The following is a 23,700-nucleotide window of genomic DNA, read 5'->3' as shown; positions in this document are numbered from 1 at the left end:
AAATAAGGAATTTACAAGGTTCTTACAGTCCCGTACACCCTTTCAAAACACCGTGTAACTCATATTATCACCCCAAACTGATCCCTACAGTACGCTTATGTGAAATCAAGCATATCTTCAAGCGATAGCTGCATTGTAGATATCGCAACAATTGAATTGTCACGATGCTATTACATCGTCAGTAAATGACCTCACAATGCTTTGACATCACTAAGAACGCACATGTGAACATATGTGAACATATAGCTGGTACTCTATTGATAATGGTGCAACATTAGTGGAAATCTACAAAAGCCTGAGAATATAGGAATATAAGAACTATTCGACCTATTAGATATGGCCATCCATGTCGCTATTACGTCCATTGTCATGTTTTACCATGACAATCATATCTTATTATTTGTTATACTGCCAAAACGTATCTAGTAACAATGTGGATCGATGTAATGGAATTGTTTGGTTCGTCGTGCCCGGCAAATAATCCAGTTACAATGTCCGAATGTTAGAGAGTTATCATCCCCCAAAAAAAATCTTCATGCGCATGTCGCTCGGTGTCGTCGTTTGACGATAAAGAGGAAAATACATTTTCGTTGTTTATGCAAGCCATTTTATATATTGAAGTATAAGGTTACACATAAGCATATACGTCTATTTGATATATTGATATGTCGTTCAGGTGTCAGGCACTATTTTCTTCGCTCACAGTTTCCCTAAAGATGTCAGATGTAAAATATTGTCGCACGGTGCTTTTTAGGTGCAGGATTAAAAGCGGAGAAATTTACTGGGGTTTTTCACAATTTCGCAAAACATGTAACAGACTTACATATTAATTTAGTTTAGCAATGAACAAATTTCATGAATTTAATTTTCGTATGATCCAATACAAATTTTGCACATTTGTGAGGAATCATCTTTCCTACAATCACATAATTTCTGTTTAAATTTCGGTTGCTTATTTATTGAATAGCAACAATTTAATCAACATATGTACAGTGCCGTGAACTCTTTTTACATGGGATTGTGCATTGTGGAACTATACGTAAGTTGATAAATGTGATGTCAATAGTTAATTAGTAGTCGGAAAATTGAACTGAAATCATGTGCGCAGAGCAGAGATGATTTCAAATTTGCCTGTCAAATTTTACAAAGATCTATCCTAAACTAACTTCATGAAAATTATTTATGCTCCACTTAAATAACATGTAAGTCCATGGAAATGACGTCAAGTGTCCGAATATATATGGCATGAGTACATGTACATCCAGTGCCGCACGAACGATATTCTTGCGCAACGTTCAGTTTTCAGATTTTTAGAAATTGTGTGAGAAAAAAGATCGGCATCCAGGGGGTTAACTAGCGATCGATAAATATCCTTTTCGATCTCACCTATGATCTTGCGTATAAGTTAAAATGCACAAGTTTCTATCATCTCAGCGTTCTGAAACAGCGAACCGGGCTAGCTATTCTCGAAACGTTCGTAGCCCTACGAACTTCTTAAGCCCATTCTTAACACATTGGTTACGATCAAAGTTAAGAATTCTTAGGGGTGTATAAAGTTAGTCAGTTGTTTGGATAATTGGACATGGTGACATCGACGTCGCCATTGTTATAATGTGACGCAGTCCTTATGTGACGTCATAACATTATGACGCCATATGCTCGCACACATCCTCTCTGTGACGTCACGCCATTGTCGCTTCTCAAACCTGGTCGAAGCGATGAGGGAGGAACTGTAGACACGTCCCGCGGTTTTTGTAAAACACGCTTTGGTCAAAGATGAATCGAAGCTACGCCCGGCCACCCAAGCCAATCACAATCTCGGGATCGAAGCAGTTCGATGAACATGGAGTAATCCCCATCACAGTTAAACGAACGGGGGACATCCAAGACCTGAGGAACAGATATGGCTACACGCTTCCAAATGTCAATCAGGTCGCCGGATGCAAGCTTGGCAGCAGAATGCGACCTCTTCCCGTGTTGCCGAAAGCGGATTTTTGGAACAATCACGGCACAACACCCCCTGTCGTCCGACTTCTCTTCACGGGACGTCTGCCTCTAAAATTCTTCACGGATATCTGTTATGGAAGAAGGTTGGTATTTTCCGACTTTAATCTTGTTGATTACACATATATAATTTTTATAGTGACAATACAGTGATCAACAGCATGAGCATCGATCTACGCAATTGGGATACGATGACATGTGTCAACCAAGTCCACCTGACCACCCGATCCTTTTAGTCGAATCTTACGACAAGCATGGGTTACTGAAGATCAATTCTAGCCGGATCTTCACGGGTCAGATGCTGTTATAACAACACGGACAATTAGTTCTTTGCTGTTGTGACTTATCAGCATGAATTAGTTCAACTTCTTTGAGAGGCATTGAGTAGCTGGAGCAGAAAGGAAGGGTGGCACATATAGGGATGAGAACCTTCTATATTACAGTGAGAGTGACGTTTCCAGCAGTTTATAAACAGAATAAAGATTGAGAGGCAGATTGTCATACAAGTGGGTCACTGTAATAAATAAGGGACTCGTCCATATATTGTCATCCTTCCTTATTAATTATTTCTCCTGAACAATTCCGTTAAAATAAGACACCGTGATCTCATTTTTCAAAGCAGCTCTCTCTCTCACACACACGCACGTACGCACGCACACACAGACACACAGACACACACACGCACACACACACACACACACACACACACACACACACACACACACACACACACACACACACACACACGCTCTTTTACACGCAGGCAAGGTAAACGGTCAATACGGGTTCGAGTAGCGTCAGTACTAATTTACCGCGCGGTTGGAATAACTCCGAAGGTTCATTGAAACGCTAATAAAATATGGATACGAAGCTGGTCAAGGGAGAGTATATATGTAACATATGTTATATTTGGGATTACAGTTTCTTAGTAAGGTCAAAATTCTAGTACTTTTGTTGGGTTGAGTCCCATCCGGGATTCGGACCCACACCATTAGAGTCGGGCACCTAATCGCCAGCCGCCTAACCCGCTCAGAATTTGTACTTTAGTAAGAAAGTGTAATCCCAAACATAACATAGGTTACATTTGACCACTTTCTGAATGGCACTGTGTAATCAGAGAGTATATATGGTAGAATATAGAGGATCGGAGAAAGGGATATGGATATTCTGCTGATTTTTGTCAGCAGACCCTACAATAGTTACCTATTAATATGTTGAACTTATTGATACATGTGTAAAAGCTGTACAACATATGGGAGCGAAATATGGGGATGGTTGACTGCAGAATGTATAGAGAAGGTACATAGGGCATTTCTCAAAACTCTACTTGGAGCGTAGGACTGACTGACTGAGTTTGGTTTTACGCCGCTTTTAGCAATATTCCAGCAACATCACGGCGGGGGACACCAGAAATGGGCTTCACACATTGTACCCATGTGGGATTCGAACCCGGGTCTTCGGCGTGACGAGCCAACGCTTTAACCACTAGGCTACCCAACCGCCCTGGAGTGTAGGAAAGTACCGCCAATATTCAACTCTACGGGGAACTAGGAATATTCCCACTGATCATCGATCGAAAGATAAATATACTCATGCCAATAATGGTTGTCACCCCTCCCCACCCCAACCCCACACACACACCTCACACCCAACCCCACCCCCTTTCCAATTAAAAAAATTGAAGGGGGTGACAACCATTATTGGCATGAGTATATGATCAAATATTGGGTAAAGTTGGTGAAAACTGAAAACTGCATCCTTAACAGCGCTGATCGAACAGCGCAGAATTTACCCCTCAGGTGGACGAAGGAGATAGAACGCATGTTCGAATACAACGGTTTCGGCTTCATCTCATTAAATCTCTACACTGTGAAACTTTATGCATTGATTCCACTTTTAAGACAGAGACTTCAAGATAACAGTACAGCTGTATGGCAAAGTCAATTACGGCAATCCTCTTCACTCTACTTGAACAAAGATTATAAAATGTTATATACACAAAGTTGAAGATTACCTGATCAAAGTTGGAAATAGTAAGTAACAGAAGAGCCCTACGTAAACTCAGAGAAGATGCATAAAATGTAATGTTCAGCGATGAAATAGAAGACGACTATCATGATAGAATGCTCAGTTTACAGTGGTTTAACAATTACATAAATAATCTACAAAACAATTAAGAAACATAGCAGCATATGTGTATGAAACTTTCCAGCGACGAAACTACTAATCTGCATAAAAAGCTTAATATTTGTTGCATCCTCGCCATCTTGATATCACATCAAACAGTTTATCTGTATGGCCAGAGGCCATATAGTATCCATGGATCCGCGCATATTGAATGACAGCTGGAATCAACCAATCAGAAAAAAGCTTCCATTCTGTGCCGATCTGCTATCAAACGCCCGCCATATTTTACCCACAAACAAACGCCGTCGTCCTTAGTTACCGTGTGGTGAAAAGCACAGAAAATGATATTACGATGCGCGTGGGGGTCATGCAATGTTGACGAACGTTAGTGTCAATAAAAGTTTATGTGTGCCTGTCTAATATGGCCGTTCCACATGGTCAGGGGAAGTGTCTGTTGGGGGATGTTAAGGCGTAAGGGGTGGGACAACCAGACTCCTAACTGACAACACGGCATTCATGTACTGGCGCTTATTTTAGCAATAATTCAATCAACACCAGGTTCTATACTCACATAGGTTTACTCAATCCCCTCTTCGTTACAAGGTGATTCAGACTGGACAGGGAAAGATCTTTACCAAACGTGGAACAGCAACGATCGCCATGCGAACGTTCTGCTATAGCTTTGAAACCCGCAACACTTTGCTAGTGCTGACGGTATCTTTTTAATGTGCTCGAGCCTGCTCCGGCCTTGTCACATGTCCAGCTACAACATTTCTGATCTGATTAAAGTTACATCATTCCATGGTCTCACGTCGTACCTCGTTATCGGAGAATAAATGGAAACTACCCATCGGTGATTCACCATGAACTAATACTTGAGTGAAAATAGCGAGATTAAAAGATTCAGGGTTTATTTAGGATTTCAAACTAAGTGGCTTTGGATGGTAATTCGGGGAAATGCTATTTTGAAGCTTAGAGTGCCGGTTTAGACAGCATTCACTGTAATGTCTAAATACTGTTGACAGTGTACATCCAATTGATCGTTGATGATATTTTTAAATTTTAATTTCTTTTATCAGTGTAATCATTGGTAATAACAATATTACCATCTATAGAGAAATTCCAATCTAGCAATGTTTAGTAGTATTTGCTGTAGACGGCCTCTGAACACGTCGAAATAGAAGACCTAGAAGGAGATGCAACAAACGACACTATACAAATATAAAGTACTGTCGGAAATGCTAGAAAAATGCTTTTAACCTTAATATGTTTAAAAAGGTGTTAAATGTACTATGTTGTTAATATAATATCCCAAAATAGAAACGCATAGGCGTTTTGTATTTTTTAAAATCTATTAAGTATCAATTGTGTTCAAACAATCGTCAAAAATATGAAACAAAAGTGTTGATAACATGGTTTTACACTATTGCACTAGTGAAAAATCGACTTTACCTGAAAATGTTGATTTTGATGAGATTTCTTACAAGAATTAGAAAGGCATCGACACAACGCAAATCGCCTTCCAGTTGAAATTGTGCAGCAAAGATCATGCACTGTCTGGCTACAAACAGATTTCTTTCGGAATTCGGCATTCGTTTTAAAAGAGTTTCAAGGTCTAATCACTACGCCACGTCTTAACGCTGTGACACGGAACATCGCCATTGAAAGAATGCACGCTGGAGATGATCAATCTTCTGTTGCCAGGCGTGTGAATGTTAGCCAGAGCACGATATCACGACTTGCAGCTCGTTACAACCAAACAGGTATAACAAATGACCGTCCCCGTACAGGCAGACCTCGAGTCACCACTGCAGCCCAAGATCGGTACATCCGGGTACTACATTTGCGTGCCACGGGTGAGAGCACAGCAGCCAGGGTGCCTGGACTTCGGAGGATATCCGGACAAACTGTACGGAACAGGTTGAGAGAGATTGGACTGAGAGCCAGGAGACCCGACGTCGGGACCGTGCTACGTCGTCACCATGGCGCTCAAAGTCTCCGTTATCTAAAATTATCCACTTGGTTGTATAGACAGTACCTTCTTCTAAACTGGTGTACAAATGCATGTACTAAAGGCTATTTGTGAACGAGTTATACATGTTTGAAAATACAACATTTTCGCAATAGATTTCTGGGTTATGCGTTTCTTTTTTGAAATAGTATATATCAACGCGCCTATAGTGTACCTAATTTATATTTCAATCGATTTAACATTCCCATGCTTTTAAAGTTCAGTTTACAGGAGAGAATTTGGTACCAAAACAACAACAGAAAAATCTGAAATAGTCTATACATTTATATAAATGCTAATAATACAGGTGGTGTAAAAATATGAATTAACGTTTTTCTGAAACAAATAAATGTTGAATGTTTGTGTTACTTTATTTAGTTATGGTTGCTTTATTGAAGAAATATTAACATAACAGTTAAATAAATAAGATTCCCTTCATGCATGCACATCCTTATCACAGGGTTCACTATGTCCAACGATTTTCTGTCGATTGTTGCAAGTTTTATAATTGTTGCAAGGTTTGTAAGTATTTTGTACTTTAAAAAGACAGAGGTAAACCTTTCATTAGTTTAGAAAGGGTTTATTACAGAACTACTAGAGCTGTTGGTATGTCTTACCAAAAAGTTTACAATATTGTAAACAAATCAGACAAGACAGGGACCATCTCAAAAGCAAAACCGCGACGTAAAACCATCCTTGACAACTTTGACACGGGCGGTGTACAAACTTTATGAGCAGAATATTCTACCTACATGTAGGAGTATCAGAGAGGAAATTAAGGAAAATATCAACGTCTCCAGAACCACCCTCATCATTGCCCTCCACGAGATGAGGTTCAAGTACAAAGCCCGTGGTGATGACAGAGCTGTCTTCAGGGGAGAAGTACTCTGTTGCGTCCATGAGATCCTCTTACTTGAGAACTGTGGCTGAGTAACGTGCCCTGGCTTCTAGTTTACCTGGATGAAACTTGGGCCAACAAGACCCATTCTACTGACTATATGTGGTTACCCACAGACCGACAGAATAAAATTCAAGTTTAAGTGTATAAAAAATTTGGTTTTATACACATCGGGCCATCATAAACTTACTTTGATTAATTAATTATTTTCATACAGTGACTCTTGAGCAAACAAATAACGACATAAACAGTTATAATTGCTCATCCGGTTCTACTTCGACACAGCCATCTCTCTATATACCTGTTCTAAAGAAGCTATACCAGTGACTTCGTTAAATCGTTGGCCAAAGTACACAACTACATTAATATATATAGGTGTTGTTGGTGTGCGGAATGTGGATCCAATACGTATACTTTATCATCTAATGGAGGGTGGTATCGGTGTAATAAAGCAATCTGATGAACGTGGTATCCAAATCTGATAACTATGCAAATTACGTCAATCCACGAACTACTTTCACAAAACTCCATACACGCCATCAGAATCCTAAAACGTATAACATTTCATTGATGACGTCGTCGCGAGTTTACATTGTTTGTAAACAAACATGGCTGCCTCCATTCTCAAAATTGGTGATTCTGTAAGAATTGACGATAGAGGTTTTGGAGTCGTTACGGCAGTAATTGACTTTGGAAAACATGAAACGGATTAATTCGTTCAAATTGAAGGTACGGATTATTAGGCACGACTGACAGGCAATCGTCTACGAAAGGTACCAACCAAGGATTTCGATCTATCCATCACAATACAGACGAAGAATCGATTCCGTCAGGTATCCGAAACTGATATTGATGAGGTGATTACCTGCAATGAAAATAGAAAAACTACCAAGAAAACCCTGCCCGATTTTGTTGTTCTTTTTAGACAGAAAGATCTTATTTTAAGCATGAGTTATGTTTGCACTGTATTATGGACTAGTCACAACCATATGCCGCCGTCATGAACGACCTTCACCTTGGTGTACCGCTGAGTATTCTTACGCGAATGCTCAATTCTCTTCACGAACGATTTGCTTTTTTCTTTTCTTTTTTAAGATTAATTTTAAGAATGACATTATATGATAAAGAGATTATTAACCTAGTTTGTTTCCGTATCATTAATATCATACATTAGGAATAAAAATTATGTATATTATGCGAGCGATACAATTTTTATTCCTAATATATGATGTTAATGATACGGAAACACACTCGGTAATAATCTCTATATACGTACACAAATTCAACATTATGAAGAAAAAAATCTATTGATAATGACCCCTCACCCGAGCGTGTGCTCAGGTGTCAAATTCACCTGTCGATACAGTGCATGCTGATTACATAACACAGGCAGTTAATATTTGTATCAAATAGCGTTCCACTACCCCTTATATTTCTAAGTTTTTTATATTTTCATATGTAAAAACACATTTTAGGGCATGTCTCATAATTTATTCCCTCGGTCTACATTAGGTAGATGTTTCTTAAAGTGATTTTTGTTATTTAAGTAACTGTAATATCTCTGAATTTTAAATAAAAGTCAAAGCATGTTTTCTAGCATTTCCGACAGTGCTTTAGTAGCTGCTGCCCCACCTGTTATATAACAGACCACTCAAATTGAGCAGATATTTTCAGAACGTGTCTTTTTGTCAAGTAGAAGAGAGGCTAAGGATAACATGTTATGACATCTTAAAAAGGTATCTACATAGGCTTGATGTTTTGAGCTATTTTGTAGATTACCATACTTCTCAAGACGTACAGTCTCTTAACTGAAAGAAGCGGAGATAATATCGTTAGAATTCGCAGAATCTGCAAATCGGTCAGTAAACAAGAGTTATGTCCCTTGTGCCACAACTTCACGAAGCACAGTCACACTAGGGTATACCTGGAGTAGGCCTTTCATGTCCAGTTGAAACAGTAGATTTAGAGGCTGCGTCATAGGGGAACCAACACTAATATAAAATAACTTCTTTTTCAATTATTATCTGTCAGTATTTTAAAATTTTAACAACAGTTTTACAATCAACAACCGTGTTAAAACGACAACAACAGTCAAAAATGACAACAACAGTAATTATCTTGAGATAAGCAAGCTCTATAATGACAACGTAGTATGTTTATGTCCTAAATAACTGTGGTGATAGGGTAGCCTAGTGGTTAAAGCGTTCTCTCGTCACGTAAAATACCCAGGTTCGATTTCTTGTTGGGTACTGCCAAAATGTTCATATTGCGATATATTATGATATCTGTTGACGTACTGCAGTATGTATTGCAATATATTGTGAAAGTGTAACACATGGTTTAAGGTGATGAAATTACTTTTTCCTTTCTTTTGAAACATTGCCACTGGCAGATGTAATTGTACAAGTGATCAATTGAAAATGTTTCCAAAGTGAAGACTTCGCACTAAAGTTTGGAACTCGAGAAACAATGCGTCTGCAGCGGTGTCCGCCATTTTGGTTTGTTTATCCCTACAACCAGTGCCGGTACCAATCTATTTTTGTTTATGTATAATGTTTAAAAGTCACGCAAATGCAACTATATGAACAATAAACATTCTCAAAACTACTAATGGATAATAATATAAAGGAAATACAAATGTTATTAGCAGTTTTGACTTCATCACAAAAATTACCGATCATGGTCACGGAAATTGCCGATCGTATCGGTTGAACCGATTCGCGAAAAGTACCGCAATATATACTACTGTGAAGTTCGAATTGCAATATACAGGTAAACCGGTATTATCGCCCATCCCTAGTTCGGGGAGCGGTGGGGTAGCCTAATGGTTAAAGCGTTGGCTCGTCACGCCGAAGACCCGGGTTCGAATCCCCACATGGGCACAATGTGTGAAGCCCATTTCTGGTGTCCCCCGCCGTGATATTGCTGGAATATTGCTAAAAGCGGCGTAAAACCAAACTCAGTCCGGTCCAGTTCGATTCCCCACGTGGGTACAATGTGTGAAGCCCATTTTTGGTTTTCCCCCTCCGTGATGTTGCTGAAACGTTGTTAAAAGCGGCTTAAAACCCAACTCACTCACTCCTTAATAATTATAATAATTTGTATGTTTAACAGCACCAGTACCCCGCCGTACAGGTACAAGCCCAAGCCCGACCAACACATGCAGCGAGAGAAGGAACTCTGGGAACCCAAGGGAGACGTGAAAAACGCGTGTAGAAGAATCTACATCAGCATACACGAGGCTCGTCTACGTCACAAACAACGCATGGAACAGATTCAAGAGAGAGCCCAGCAGCACCACAAGAAGGTGGAGGCTGTGTTTCTCCGTCAACGGGAGATGGAGAACAAAGGATTAAGCAGCTACTTTAAGAAGATGGAGAGAGAATCGGACAGACTGATGGAGAAATGGAAGAAGAAGAAACCAGTGAAGGATGACAGCGCCATCCCTCTTGAACACTGCCCTGCTTCTTCAGTCGTTTTAGCCAAAACTGGCAACGATGACTAGTTCGTAAGGGAAACGAACCCGGATTCCGATGATCAATATTGGAACATTTTGAGCAGAGCATATTTTGTGAGGATATACAACTATGCGGGAACATATCTTTTGTTTCTAATTCATATTTTCTTTCGAAGTGTTTGTATTTTGTTTAATGTGTTTCATTCATATGATATATAGGTCGCCCACATATATAGCGATTAGGTTTTTAAAACAATTGTTATATCGTTTTAAGTGAAACAGGTGTTCGGGTATTTTCACTGCATAAATCTTTAAAGTATTATTTACGAAATAATCAGGCGTGATCATGGAACGAGTGTAAGTTATCGCATACGTGAATTTCGTCGCAAATGATCAATCTAATGGTTTTTGTCATAATGGAATACGCGATGTTACCACGAGACCCCCAACTCGGTCGTAATTATGGCAGCCTCAATTCTGCGCAGAATTGTCCTCCCGTTTTACGGAAAACACACACTACTGTTTGTGTCCAAAATCACATTTACAAGAACACATGGAGTTACTTTTCCTAATCTCTTTCATAAAACAAACTCTGTTGTATTGGATATATTAACTGTTACTTGATCAATGGATTTCCAGATTGGATACAGTGCTATAATGTCAAACGCTGCGTCTTAATGTCTTTTTATACGTTCGCCTTACCGTACTTGCAATGTGCCATCAACAGACTGATGTTAATGTTAGTAAAATAAATGAATTAAATGTTTTTGAGGATGTATGTCTGGACTGAATCCCTGTCTGACGTCATAAACATACAGCTGAACGGATCTCAAGTCGTGGGGGTCGGTGAGGTCCAACAGATTATATTGTCGTATGCATGTATATGTGTGTGTATTAAAACCATGAACTTTCTATGTATTTAGTGTTGTGACGTCTTTGCGAAAGAAATATAAAACTTTGTTGGCTTTAACCGCTGGGCAACTTTTTAGCAATATTCCGCAATATCACGGCGGGGGACACCAGAAATGGGCTTCACATATAGCATTAATGTGGGTCATCAAACCCAGGTCTTCGGTGTGACGAGCGAACACCGCTACCCCACCGCATTTAAGCGATAAAGTGAGTGAGTGAGTAAGTAAGTATAGTTTTACGCCGCTTTTAAGCAATATTCCAGCAATATCACGGCGGGGGACACCAGAAATGGGCTTCACATATTGTATTCATGTGGGGAATCAAACCCTGGTCTTCGGTGTGACGAGCGAACGCTTTAACCCCTATGCTACCCCACCGCATTTAAGCGATAAAGTGAGTGAGTGAGTGAGTAAGTATAGTTTTACTCTGCTTTAAGCAATATTCCAGCAATATCACGGCGGGGTACACAAGAAATAGGCTTCACATATTGTATTTATGTGGATAATCAAACCCAGGTCTTCGGTGTGACGAGCGAATGCTCTAACCACTAGGTAACCCCACCGCATTTATGCGATTAAGGGAATTGAATGCTTGTATCAGTAAACGTGAATGAATGAGTGGGTTTGACACCAGCTTGAATGCCACTTCAGATTACATCGCAGGGTGACAACGGAAAACGGTTTAGACTTATACCACTTTTGATGATACGCATGCAAATTAAAACTAATTTTCGGGACGTGTCAGGTATTGGAACCAATGACTATACATCCTGGTTCCCGGGGTCTGCTCACTCTCCTACCCAGAGTTCCATGCGACCAGCACAGTCCAGAGAGATGTGAGGATTCGTCACATCTTGCACTGTAAATTCAATATATTGTACATATTTCTTAGCTCTTTTATTTTTGACGAATCTACACATCTAAATAAACATCTTCGACAGAATTGTTTAGTTTCACTGAGAAAATATCCTCCAACGTGTAACACTATTTCGAGTTGCGCAGCGATTCTTTGTTTACATAGGTTGTGTGGTTCCACGTGCTGTCATCGAAGCCCTTCGGAGAGCCAATGATGTGGCCAGTTTGATATATAAATATGTATTGTCATAAACATATATGTAACAATGTAAAACATTATAAAGCTTGCATTAGGCCAGTCTCGTCTTATTTACGAATATGCGCGTATGATTACAAACGAGAGAAAAGTCCGGTCACGTGATATGCAAATTAGCCTGTGGCAGTTATGTTATGCTAAGTCATCACTGCGCCGGAGTGTGGGGTCTGCTGCGCTACCATTCGACACTGTCGAAGGGAACCAGGCTGATGATTATGGTGTTCTGGGACCAAAAGGGACAGAAATCTTCACGTTTAATTGTTGCGTCTTAGACGAAAAGGTTATCCGTGCATGTAATTGTTCTCTGTCCAGTGAGTGGGTTTCCATCGCTTTCACTATTCAAGAAATATTTTGACCTAGGATTGCTTAGATGTCGGGAATCAAACCCGGAGTCTTCGTTGTCTGGACAGACACTTTGTTGTCTGGACAGACTCCTGCTGTCCTCTGCTCTTTTGTACGAATCAAACTCTCCCTACGACAGCCATATTGCCGTTAATATTCATTCATTTGTATGTTGTTTAACGCCGCACTCAGCAATACTCCACCTATACTCTACGTAATTTGGATACGAAGGCATGTGTCAACCAAATCAGCGAGACTGACCACCAAATCCTTTTAGTCTTCTTTTACGAAAAAAATGGGTTGCTGAAGACCAATTTACAACCCCGGATCTTCACGGGGTTTGGACCCTAATAGTAGGTCTCTTATCAATGAATCTTTCAAAGACTAACAGTCACGTGATTGGTCGCCGCCACGCAGCTGACTAAACAAACTGTTTGACACTTTGTCAGTGACATTATATTGCTGTGCTTCTGGAATATAATCAGTCGCCTCACATGTGCGTTCAGTTTCATAACAACGGATTGCAGTTTCATGATCATTTCTCAACTTCAAAATGGACTGACTGACTGACTGACTGAGTTTATTTTTACGCCGCTTTTAGCAATATGCCAGCAACATCACGGCGGGGGACACCAGAAATGGGCTTAACACATTGTGCCCATGTGGGGAATCGAACCCGGGTCTTTGGCGTGACTTCAAAATGGAGTCTATTTTTAATTGTAGTGCTGCTCTGTCAGACAACATTACTGTGTAAAAACGACTTTCTTTTCCACATTTTGAATACATGTACATCCTGAGCACCAAAACGCCGTCTAGATGAATGAAAACAATGAAGACGAACTGTAACTTCCTTGATACAGTCTGCGATTTGCACAAAAGTAATTAAAATGTCTGAGCATTTTTAATGCGGCCATAAGCTAGGCGTTGCTGCAATGCTATGGTAATTTTATCTGTAACATTTATATGTGGGCATATGGGGTTTATGTGTAATTATCTTGCCTCAGACATAAATGTCGTTTTCTTATTGGCTGAGCGCACTCCTATTATTTTCAATGTACCCCGCTTACATCAGCCCATGTCCCCCTCGAGACTAGTGAACAACTGATATTGTGTAAGAAATTCATGCATTTTAATCTTTTTCGAAACGTGTCTGTGACAGTTCAGATTCCGTATTTGTATTGATGGAGTATACTAATGCCTACAGGGAACAACCCCTACAGTCTTAAATAAACAATTTTACGCACCAGTGGTTACAAATTGTACTGCCTCTACCCTTTCACTAAAGTGGTAGGTCCCACTTCATTGTGCACTAATGCCTACAGGGAATACAAAACACAGACTTTTAAATGACATTTTATAAGATTTAATAATATCATTTTCATTTCTTCACACAAAATTACAATACATTACATTACATATTATTGAATTATTAACTGAGATGACATTAAATTACATTCTAAGTCATATATTAGATCATTTATCAACATGAATTATTTACATATGTACAAATATACAAACATACAAATATACAAATATACATTTCTGATGACAACTGAAGTCATTCAAGCTGTTTGAGTTACGCTTGAGTTACGCCAACTTAATCAGATGTCCAGCAGCTGAGAGGAACTCCATGGTGGTCGTGATTCCAGTTGTCAGTTGGTCCTTCAGTCGTGTGAGTCTCTGGTCGATCTCTGTGTAGATCCTCTTACGGGGTTGGGGACGGGCGCCCTGATTCCAGTTGTCAGTTGGTCCTTCAGTCTTGTGAGTCTCTGGTCGATCTCTGTGTAGATCCTCTTACGGGGTTGGGGGACGGGCACTCTGATTCCAGTTGTCAGTTGGTCCTTCAGTCTTGTGAGTCTCTGGTCGATCTCTGTGTAGATCCTCTTACGGGGTGGGGGACGGGCGCCCTGATTCCAGTTGTCAGTTGGTCCTTCAGTCGTGTGAGTCTCTGGTCAATCTCTGTGTAGATCCTCTTACGGGGTGGGGGACGGGCGCCCTGATTCCAGTTGTCAGTTGGTCCTTCAGTCTTGTGAGTCTCTGGTCGATCTCTGTGTAGATTCTCTCACGAGGTTGGGGACGGGCGCCGTGCGACATCTGCACCAACCTGTTCCTCTCAGCTTTCTCCAACTTCTGTAGCACTTTCACCAAAGCGAAACTGTTAGGATGAGCTGTCTGGGCAGTCTTGTTGAGGTGGGAATGGTCGGTACTGTTGAGGTGGGAATGGTCGGTACTGTTGAGGTTGGAATGGTCGTAGATGGTCGGTACTGGCGTTGTCCCAGTCTGTGCCCGTCGCCGCAGAGCACTGGCAATCTTCAAAGCTGCTTGATCTCCCTGTGGATGGTTGTGTGCGGACTGATGTCGAACAAACTGTCCGACTGGGGTGCACTTACCAAGGCAGCCTCCATGAACACACTCCCAGTGTAAGCAGGTCTATCGTCGGTTGTTGAGTCTGAATCTGTAGCCATCTAGTAGTATCTGCTGTCCTCCTTTCTGTGATGTGAAGTACTCGACTTTCTTTGGGTTTGCAATGGTTAGCGAGGAAGACTTTGGTTACGAGCGTTTTAAAGCAATACATTGCCTTCTCAATAAGAAAAATCTCTCTCAATAAATTAAACATTTCCTTCTCACTTTGTGTTATCCCTCAATATGTTTTTCTATCCTTCAACCGTGTGAGATGGAACATAGCCTCTGCTAATTGCTCTTTGCCCTTTACTACCCTAATCCCATTGTAGGCATTAGTGCCCACTAACCAATACAGTCCCATTTTGAGCAGGTAAGCATATCGCTGTCACAACAAACTTTGTAGCTATTATTCCCTGTAGCTATTTTTCTGTAGGCATTAGTAGACCAAACCTTTGTATTCTACACATCAACATTACATTGTTAGTTGTTTAGTTTTAATAAAAACCCTAAAAAACCCCAAAAAACACGTTGACAACTTTTGTACACTTCTGAAAGGGAGACACTGGATAGCTTACCGCGCGTATCCCCGTGGTTAAACGAACACAGGAGGGGTACAAGACTCGGTGTTAACCGCATGTGACTTGAGTAGGTTGCTACACGTATTTCTGTGGACTGCCTGACTGACTTAGTTTGATTTTACGCCGCTTTTAGCAATATTCCAACAACATCACGGCGGGGGACACCAGAAATGGGCTTCACATATTGTAAGCATGTGGGGATTCGAACCCGGGTCTTCGGCGTGACGAGCGAACGCTTTAACCACTCCACCGCCCCCAGTTGCTGTGGAGATACCCTTTCATCACATTCAGTTTGTAAACTATGTAATCGCATAGCAGTCAATATTAGGTTGTAGGTGTTTAGAACAGACAGTGAAGAATAGAAACAGGTATAATCCGCACTGTTTTAAATCGGTGTTGGATCGGGGGATAGCAAGTGGTAGCGCGGGTCTACACAACTGATTCATCCATTCGCGATTATCGAGACTCTTAAATCTCAGATCTACTTTGTCTGACATCCAGACTCATTCACTCGTATTGTAAATGAATGACACGATGTGAATTACATGATGTGAATGTCACGATGTGTTGTGAATGACACGTTGTTAATGACAAGATGTCAATGGCACAATGTGAAGCGCACGATGGGAATAGCATGATATGATGTGAGTGACACGATATGATGTGAATGGCAAGATATGAAGGACACGATGTGATGTCAATAGTTCGATGTGAATGACACGATGTGAATGACATGATAAGATGTGAATGGCACGGTGTGAATGATTGGATGTAAATGGCACGATACGATGAAAATGGCAAGATATGAATGTAGATAGGAATTTTATAGATGGTGAACGGATCCTGGGTGTGTATCAAAACAAAATGGCAACATGATTGCTACCAATGTGCATACTGTCGATGAAGTATCGTAAGATGTCCCGATGCATTTGTGCTTGGAAATGTGGAAATTTGTCAAGTATATTCCGCTGAATATGAAAAATGTAGAAATGGATTAATTAGTATTCCGACTTTTCGGTTTCCCATCATATCTATGTTGATGGAATACATTTACGAATAACTTGTCACAAACATTTTTCCCTTATAATAATAATAGAAAAAAACCCAGTGATTATGGTGAGGCACCGGGTTAATTATCTCCCCTGATTTTAATACACATTCATATTTAATCCTTGGTCTGACATGGCCCAAAGTCTCCTTAGATACAAATCGAGAAAGGTAAGTGTTTCTGCATGTAATTTTCTTTTGAAATTGTAATATTGCAAGTTCGTTACGTCCAAGGAATTCATGTTGAATATTATATATTCATAATTGATACTCCCCAAACCGAAGAATTCATGCTATCTTACCACAAAAAACGAAACTGATGATTATATAACAGATGATCAACAAAATGATTAAATAGAGCAATTAATCTATAATCAACCAATAAATCACTTTAACATAATATGCTGAAGGAATATTTCCAATTTCAGTCAGTTTTCAGTTTTCACATGTAACACATGAATATCATATCGCTCCGGCAACGACCTTCCATTAGAAGGAATGTGATTTTTCAAGGACTGTTTCCAAATCATTTTCAGATCTCTGAAGACTTTAGGTAATTTGCTCCGAAAAATCGGGATAGGTTTTTATGCAAGCGCCTCGCAGAACGACCAGAGAAATGGTTGAAGCTGTCACAGATCCCACCATATCCCATTTAAGGAAACATAAGGTCTACATTGCGTTTCGACTAATTAAGAAATTTCCATATAAAGTACCTCCGCAAAGAAAAGATTGTCACAAGCTCTGGAAATGCGATCACTGAGGCTATATTTAGTCGGAACGTTGCCCCACTCGCTGAGACAGGGCGACATTAGCAACTCTTGATCCGCAGCTATAGCAATGATGGGAGCCACTATCAGCATCCATGGAATACTCAAGTACTGGATCGAATTGCGTATGAGTTCTGGTGAGAAAGGCTTCCGTATATTACAGGATCTAAGACAATGTGTTCCGGTTTGTCGTGATTCGCGAAGACGTTCTGGTGATTATCTGAAAAAACAATTTTTTGGTGATTATCTCAAAAAACAACTTTCTGGTGATTATCTGAAAAACAAAACGTGCCCTTGGGATAGGATTCTGGTGCTGACCTCTCCAGCAGTTTTTTCTATGCTGGAGAGAATGTGTTATGAAAGGAAGGTCATATATTTGAAAGTATTTGTCTGTGTTTCAAACGATGACATACTCGCCTGAGGGAACATACTTGCGTCTGGTGTGTTGTTACTGCCCTGACAATTATCACTCAGGTAATCATTAGTCGGCTTTGGCACATGTGGGACAAAAATATGATAATGCGAATGTATTTATCTGCACTGATGTAGACCCGGGAATGTATTTCGAAAGTATGTTGTTTTACTTTCACTGGCGGAGAGATGTCTGGGAGTTTCAGACAGACTGAGAGACTAAGTCGTGTGTCTACTTTGTTTGGCTATGATTCCCCCAAAGTATTGCGGGCTTTAGACGTGTACCACTACGGGAAACCCGCAAACACAGTTGACAAACCTGTGATTATAATCAGGGAAATTCCAAGGTTCGAAGTCACAAGATCATGGCACACCAAGGGGAAGGGATAAACATGGCTAGTTGCAGCAGTAGCCACGGCTGTTGCAACCGTAAGTTCAAACTAACAACACACTGTGTGAACATCATAGGGCGCCATATCCCTTCTTACATACATAACATCAACAGGTATTGATATAAGATATAAAGCTGAACAACATATTTATTTCCAATGGGAAGCGATGATACTAACACCTTGCTTCATTCTGTCCTGCCTTCACCGTGGCAATTCGAAAACCTGACAAGCCTAGCCTAGCTAAATTTATAAAACACCCACATTCACAGCAGAGTTGAAAACTGTCGCAAAATTGATACATGGAAGATCAATAGTGTCGCATGGTAAGTATTTGCCAATGTACAACTTGACAGTGCAGTGGAAAATGCGTCCGGCTTAGGTCGACATCAACATTGACGATCAATATTTTTTTGCCGGGGGCTTTGAAGAACTTCACCAGAGTTTTATGCTTCAGTAAAACAACACGTGAACTGCGGATTCCCCCTGCTTGCGACAATGAGACACTTAGCCTAATTGGGAAAAGTTGTATTTTTGTTTCAGCGGCCACGTGTTTGACTTTCTTGAGTGTCAGATTTGATCTGTATTGTAGATGACTCCTGTAAACATAACACAACAGGACAAGACCAGAGTGTCCAGTTGGTCTTACAAAAATACGGTCCAAGAGCGTCTAGTTGGTCTTACAAAAATACGGTATAAGAGTGTCCAGTTGGTCTTACGGTACCACAGAGTCCAGTTGGTCTTACAACAATACGGTACCAGGGTGTCCAGTGGGTCTTACAACAATACGGTACCAGAGAGTCCAGTTGGTCTTACAAAAATACGGTACCAGAGTTGGTCTTACAACAATACGGTCCAGTTGGTCTTACAAAAATACGGTACCAGGGTGTCCAGTTGGTCTTACAAAAATACGGTACCAGTGTCCAGTTGGTCTTTCAACAATACGGTACCAGAGAGTCCAGTTGGTCTTACAAAAATACGGTACCAGGGTGTCCAGTTGGTCTTACAAAAATACGGGTACCAGAGAGTGTCCAGTTGGTCTTACAAAAATACGGTACCAGAGGTGTCCAGGTTGGTTGGTCTTACAAAATACGGTACCAGAGTGTCCAGTTGGTCTTACAACAATACGGTACCAGAGAGTCCAGTTGGTCTTACAACAATACGGTACCAGAGTGTCCAGTTGGTCTTACAAAAATACGGTACCAGAGAGTCCAGCTGGTCTTACAAAAATAGGGTACCAGGGTGTCCAGTTGGTCTTACGGTACCAGAGAGTCCAGTTGGTCTTACAAACATACTGTACCAGAGAGTCCAGTTGGTCTTACAAAAATACAGTACCAGGGTGTCCAGTTGGTCTTACAACAATACGGTACCAGGGTGTCTGGTTGTCCAGTTGTTGTCTTACAAACAATACGGTACCAGAGTGTCCAGTTGGTCTTACAAAATACGGTACCAGGGTGTCCAGTTGGTCTTACAACAATACGGTACCAGAGAGTCCAGTTGGTCTTACAACAATACGGTACCAGAGTGTCCAGTTGGTCTTACAAAAATACGGTACCAGAGAGTCCAGTTGGTCTTACAACAATACGGTACCAGGGTGTCCAGTTGGTCTTACAACAATACGGTACCAGAGTTGGTCTTACAACAATACGAGTCCAGTTGGTCTTACAACAATACGGTACCCAGCTGGTCTTACAACAATACGGTACCAGAGTGTCCAGTTGGTCTTACAAAAATACGGTACCAGAGAGTCCAGCTGGTCTTACAAAAATACGGTACCAGGGTGTCCAGTTGGTCTTACAAAAATACGGTACCAGAGAGTCTAGTTGGTCTTACAACAATACAGTACCAGAGAGTCCAGTTGGTCTTACAACAATACGGTACCAGAAGGTCCAGTTGGTTTTACAAAAATACGGTACCAGGGTGTCTGGTTGGTCTTACAAAAGTAGGGTACCAGGGTGTCCAGTTGGTCTTACGGTACCAGAGAGTCCAGTTGGTCTTACAAACATACTGTACTAGAGAGTCCAGTTGGTCTTACAAAAATACGGTACCAGGGTGTCCAGTTGGTCTTACAACAATACGGTACCAGGGTGTCCAGTTGCCCTTACAACAATACGGTACCAGGGTGTCCAGTTGGTCTTACAACAATACGGTACCAGGGTGTCCAGTTGGTCTTACAATAATACGGTACCAGAGAGTCCAGTTGGTCTTACGGTACCACAGAGTCCAGTTGGTCTTACAAAAATACAGTACCAGGGTGTCCAGTTGGTCTTACAACAATACGGTACCAGGGTGTCGAGTTGGTCTTAAAACAATACGGTACCAGGGTGTCCAGTTGGTCTTACAACAATACGGTACCAGGGTGTCCAGTTGGTCTTACAAAAACACGGTACAAGGGAGTCCATACGGTTTTACAACAATACTGCACCAGAGAGTCCATACGGTTTTACAACAATACGGTACCAGAGGGTCCATACGGTTTTACAACAATACTGTACCAGAGAGTCCATATCGTTTTACAACAATACAGTACCAGAGAGTCCAGTTGGTCTTACAAAAGTAGGGTACCAGGGTGTCCAGTTGGTCTTACGGTACCAGAGAGCCCAGTTGGTCTTACAAAAATACGGTACCAGAGAGTCCAGTTGGTCTTACAAAAATACGGTACCAGGGTGTCCAGTTGGTCTTACAACAATACGGTACCAGGGTGTCCAGTTGGTCTTACAACAATACGGTACCAGGGTGTCCAGTTGGTCTTACAACAATACGGTACCAGGGTGTCCAGTTGGTCTTACAACAATACAGTACCAGAGAGTCCAGTTGGTCTTACAACAATACGGTACCAGGGTGTCCAGTTGGTCTTACAACAATACGGTACCAGAGAGTCCAGTTGGTCTTACGGTACCAGAGAGTCCAGTTGGTCTTACAACAATACGGTACCAGAGAGTCCAGTTGGTCTTACAACAATACGGTTCCAGGGTGTCCAGTTGGCTTTACAAAAATACGGTACAAGTAAGTCCAGTTGGTCTTACAAAAACACGGTACAAGAGAGTCCATACGGTTTTACAACAATATGGTACCAGGGTGTCCAGTTGGTCTTACAGCAATACGGTACCAGGGTGTCCAGTTGGTCTTACAACAATACGGTACCAGGGTGTCCAGTTGGTCTTACAACAATACGGTACCAGAGAGTCCAGTTGGTCTTACAACAATACGGTACCAGGGTGTCCAGTTGGCTTTACAAAAATACGGTACAAGAAAGTCCAGTTGGTCTTACAAAAACACGGTACAAGAGAGTCCATACGGTTTTACAACAATATGGTACCAGGGTGTCCAGTTGGTCTTACAACAATACGGTACCAGGGTGTCCAGTTGGTCTTACAAAAACACGGTACAAGAGAGTCCATACGGTTTTACAACAATACGGCACCAGAGAGTCCATAGGGTTTTACAACAATACGGTACCAGAGGGTCCATACGGTTTTACAACAATACTGTACCAGAGAGTCCATATCGTTTTACAACAGTACAGTACCAGAGTATCCATATGATTTTGCAAAAATATTCTACCTGGGTATCCATATGTTTTTACAAGAGTACAAAACAAGAGAGTCCATACGTTTTACAACAATACAGTACCAGAATGTCCATACGGTTTTACAACAATACAGTAACAGAGAGTCCATACGGTTTTACAACAATACAGTACCAGAGTATCCATATGATTTTGCAAAAATATTCTACCTGAGCATCCATATGTTTTTACAAGAGTACAAAACAAGAGAGTCCATACGTTTTACAACAATACAGTACCAGAATGTCCATACGGTTTTATAACAATACAGTACCAGAGAGTCCATACGGTTTTACAACAATACAGTACCAGAGTATCCATATGATTTTGCAAAAATATTCTACCTGGGTATCCATATGTTTTTACAAGAGTACAAAACAAGAGAGTCCATACGTTTTACAACAATACAGTACCAGAATGTCCATACGGTTTTATAACAATACAGTACCAGAGAGTCCATACGTTTTACAACAATACAGTACCAGAGAATCCATACGGTTTTATAACAATACGGCACCAGAGAGTCCATACGGTTTTACAACAATACAGTACCAGAATGTCCATACGGTTTTACAACAATACGGCACCTGAGAGTCCATACGGTTTTACAACAATACGGTACCAGAGAGTCCATATCGTTTTACAACAGTACAGTACCAGAGTATCCATATGATTTTGCAAAAATATTCTACCTGGGTATCCATGTGTTTTTACAAGAGTACAAAACAAGAGAGTCCATACGGTTTGCAACAATACAGTACCAGCAGAGAGTTCATAAGCTTTCACAACAATACGGTACCTGGTTGTCCATACGGTTTTACAACAATACGGCACCAGACAGTCCATACGGTTTTACAACAATACTGTACCAGAGAGTCCATACCGTTTTACAACAATACAGTCCCAGAGAGTCCATATGCTTTTTCAAAAGTACAACCAAAGAGAGTCCATACGGTTTGCAACAATACAGTACCAGCAGAGAGTTCATAAGCTTTTACAACAATACGGTACCTGGGTGTCCATATGGTTTTACAGGAGTACAGTACCAGGGTGTCCATATCGTCTTACAGGAACACAGTATACTGTTTTGCACAAGTACAGTATTCTGATGCCTTTACAGCAGTACAGTGCCAGATTGATGGTTGGCTGGGTTGATGGATGGATGGGTGGGTGGGTTGATGGATGGATGGTAGGCTGGGTTGATGGATGGATGGGTGGGTTGATGGATGGATGGGTGGGCTGATGGATGGATGGGTGGGTGAATTGATGGATGGGTGGGTGGGTGGGTTGATGGATGGATGGGTGGGTGGGTTGATGGATGGTAGGCTGGGTTTTATGGATGGATGGGTGGGTGGGTTGGTTGATGGATTGATGGATGGATGGGCGGGTGGGTGGGTGGGTGTATGGATGGATGGATGGGCGGGTGGGTGGGTGGTTGTATGGATGGATGGATAGGTGGGTGGGTTGATGGATGGATGGATGGGTGGGTTGATGGATGGATAGTAGGCTGGGTTGATGGATGGATGGGTGGGTTGGTGTATGGATATGTGGGTGGGTGGGTGTATGGATGGGTGAGTTGATTGCACACATTCCACTCATTCTACCCAAATGTGTCCAAGCTGTGTCTTTGGTTGCAAAAGGAAACGCTTCAACACCGAGTTTACCTCCTTGCCCCG

General features: G+C 41.2%; 1 protein-coding gene across 1 annotated transcript; it reads left to right on the top strand.

Moving 5' to 3' along the window:
• Positions 1–1,703: 1,703 nt before the first annotated feature.
• Positions 1,704–11,396, top strand: LOC124278204. The gene is made up of 2 exons (XM_046713933.1): positions 1,704–2,090; positions 10,155–11,396. Exons 1-2 carry the CDS (start codon positions 1,777–1,779, stop codon positions 10,543–10,545), a joined length of 705 nt encoding a protein of 234 aa, XP_046569889.1. The 5' UTR covers positions 1,704–1,776; the 3' UTR covers positions 10,546–11,396.
• The last annotated feature ends 12,304 nt before the right edge of the window (positions 11,397–23,700 follow it).

This window comes from Haliotis rubra, unplaced genomic scaffold (genome assembly GCF_003918875.1).
Source record: "Haliotis rubra isolate DU_JTF1 unplaced genomic scaffold, ASM391887v1 Scf233, whole genome shotgun sequence".
NCBI classification, from domain to species: domain Eukaryota; kingdom Metazoa; phylum Mollusca; class Gastropoda; order Lepetellida; family Haliotidae; genus Haliotis; species Haliotis rubra.
The sequence above is the reverse complement of the archived record's forward strand: the minus strand, read 5'-3'. Positions and strand labels throughout refer to the sequence as shown.

Bases quoted from the DNA above. Each gene is read 5' to 3' on its own strand.
- LOC124278204 (XM_046713933.1), top strand. From the start codon at position 1,777: ATGAATCGAAGCTACGCCCGGCCACCCAAGCCAATCACAATCTCGGGA. The intron at 2,091-10,154 runs GTTGGTATTTTC...TATGTTTAACAG, and splicing joins GATATCTGTTATGGAAGAAG to CACCAGTACCCCGCCGTACA.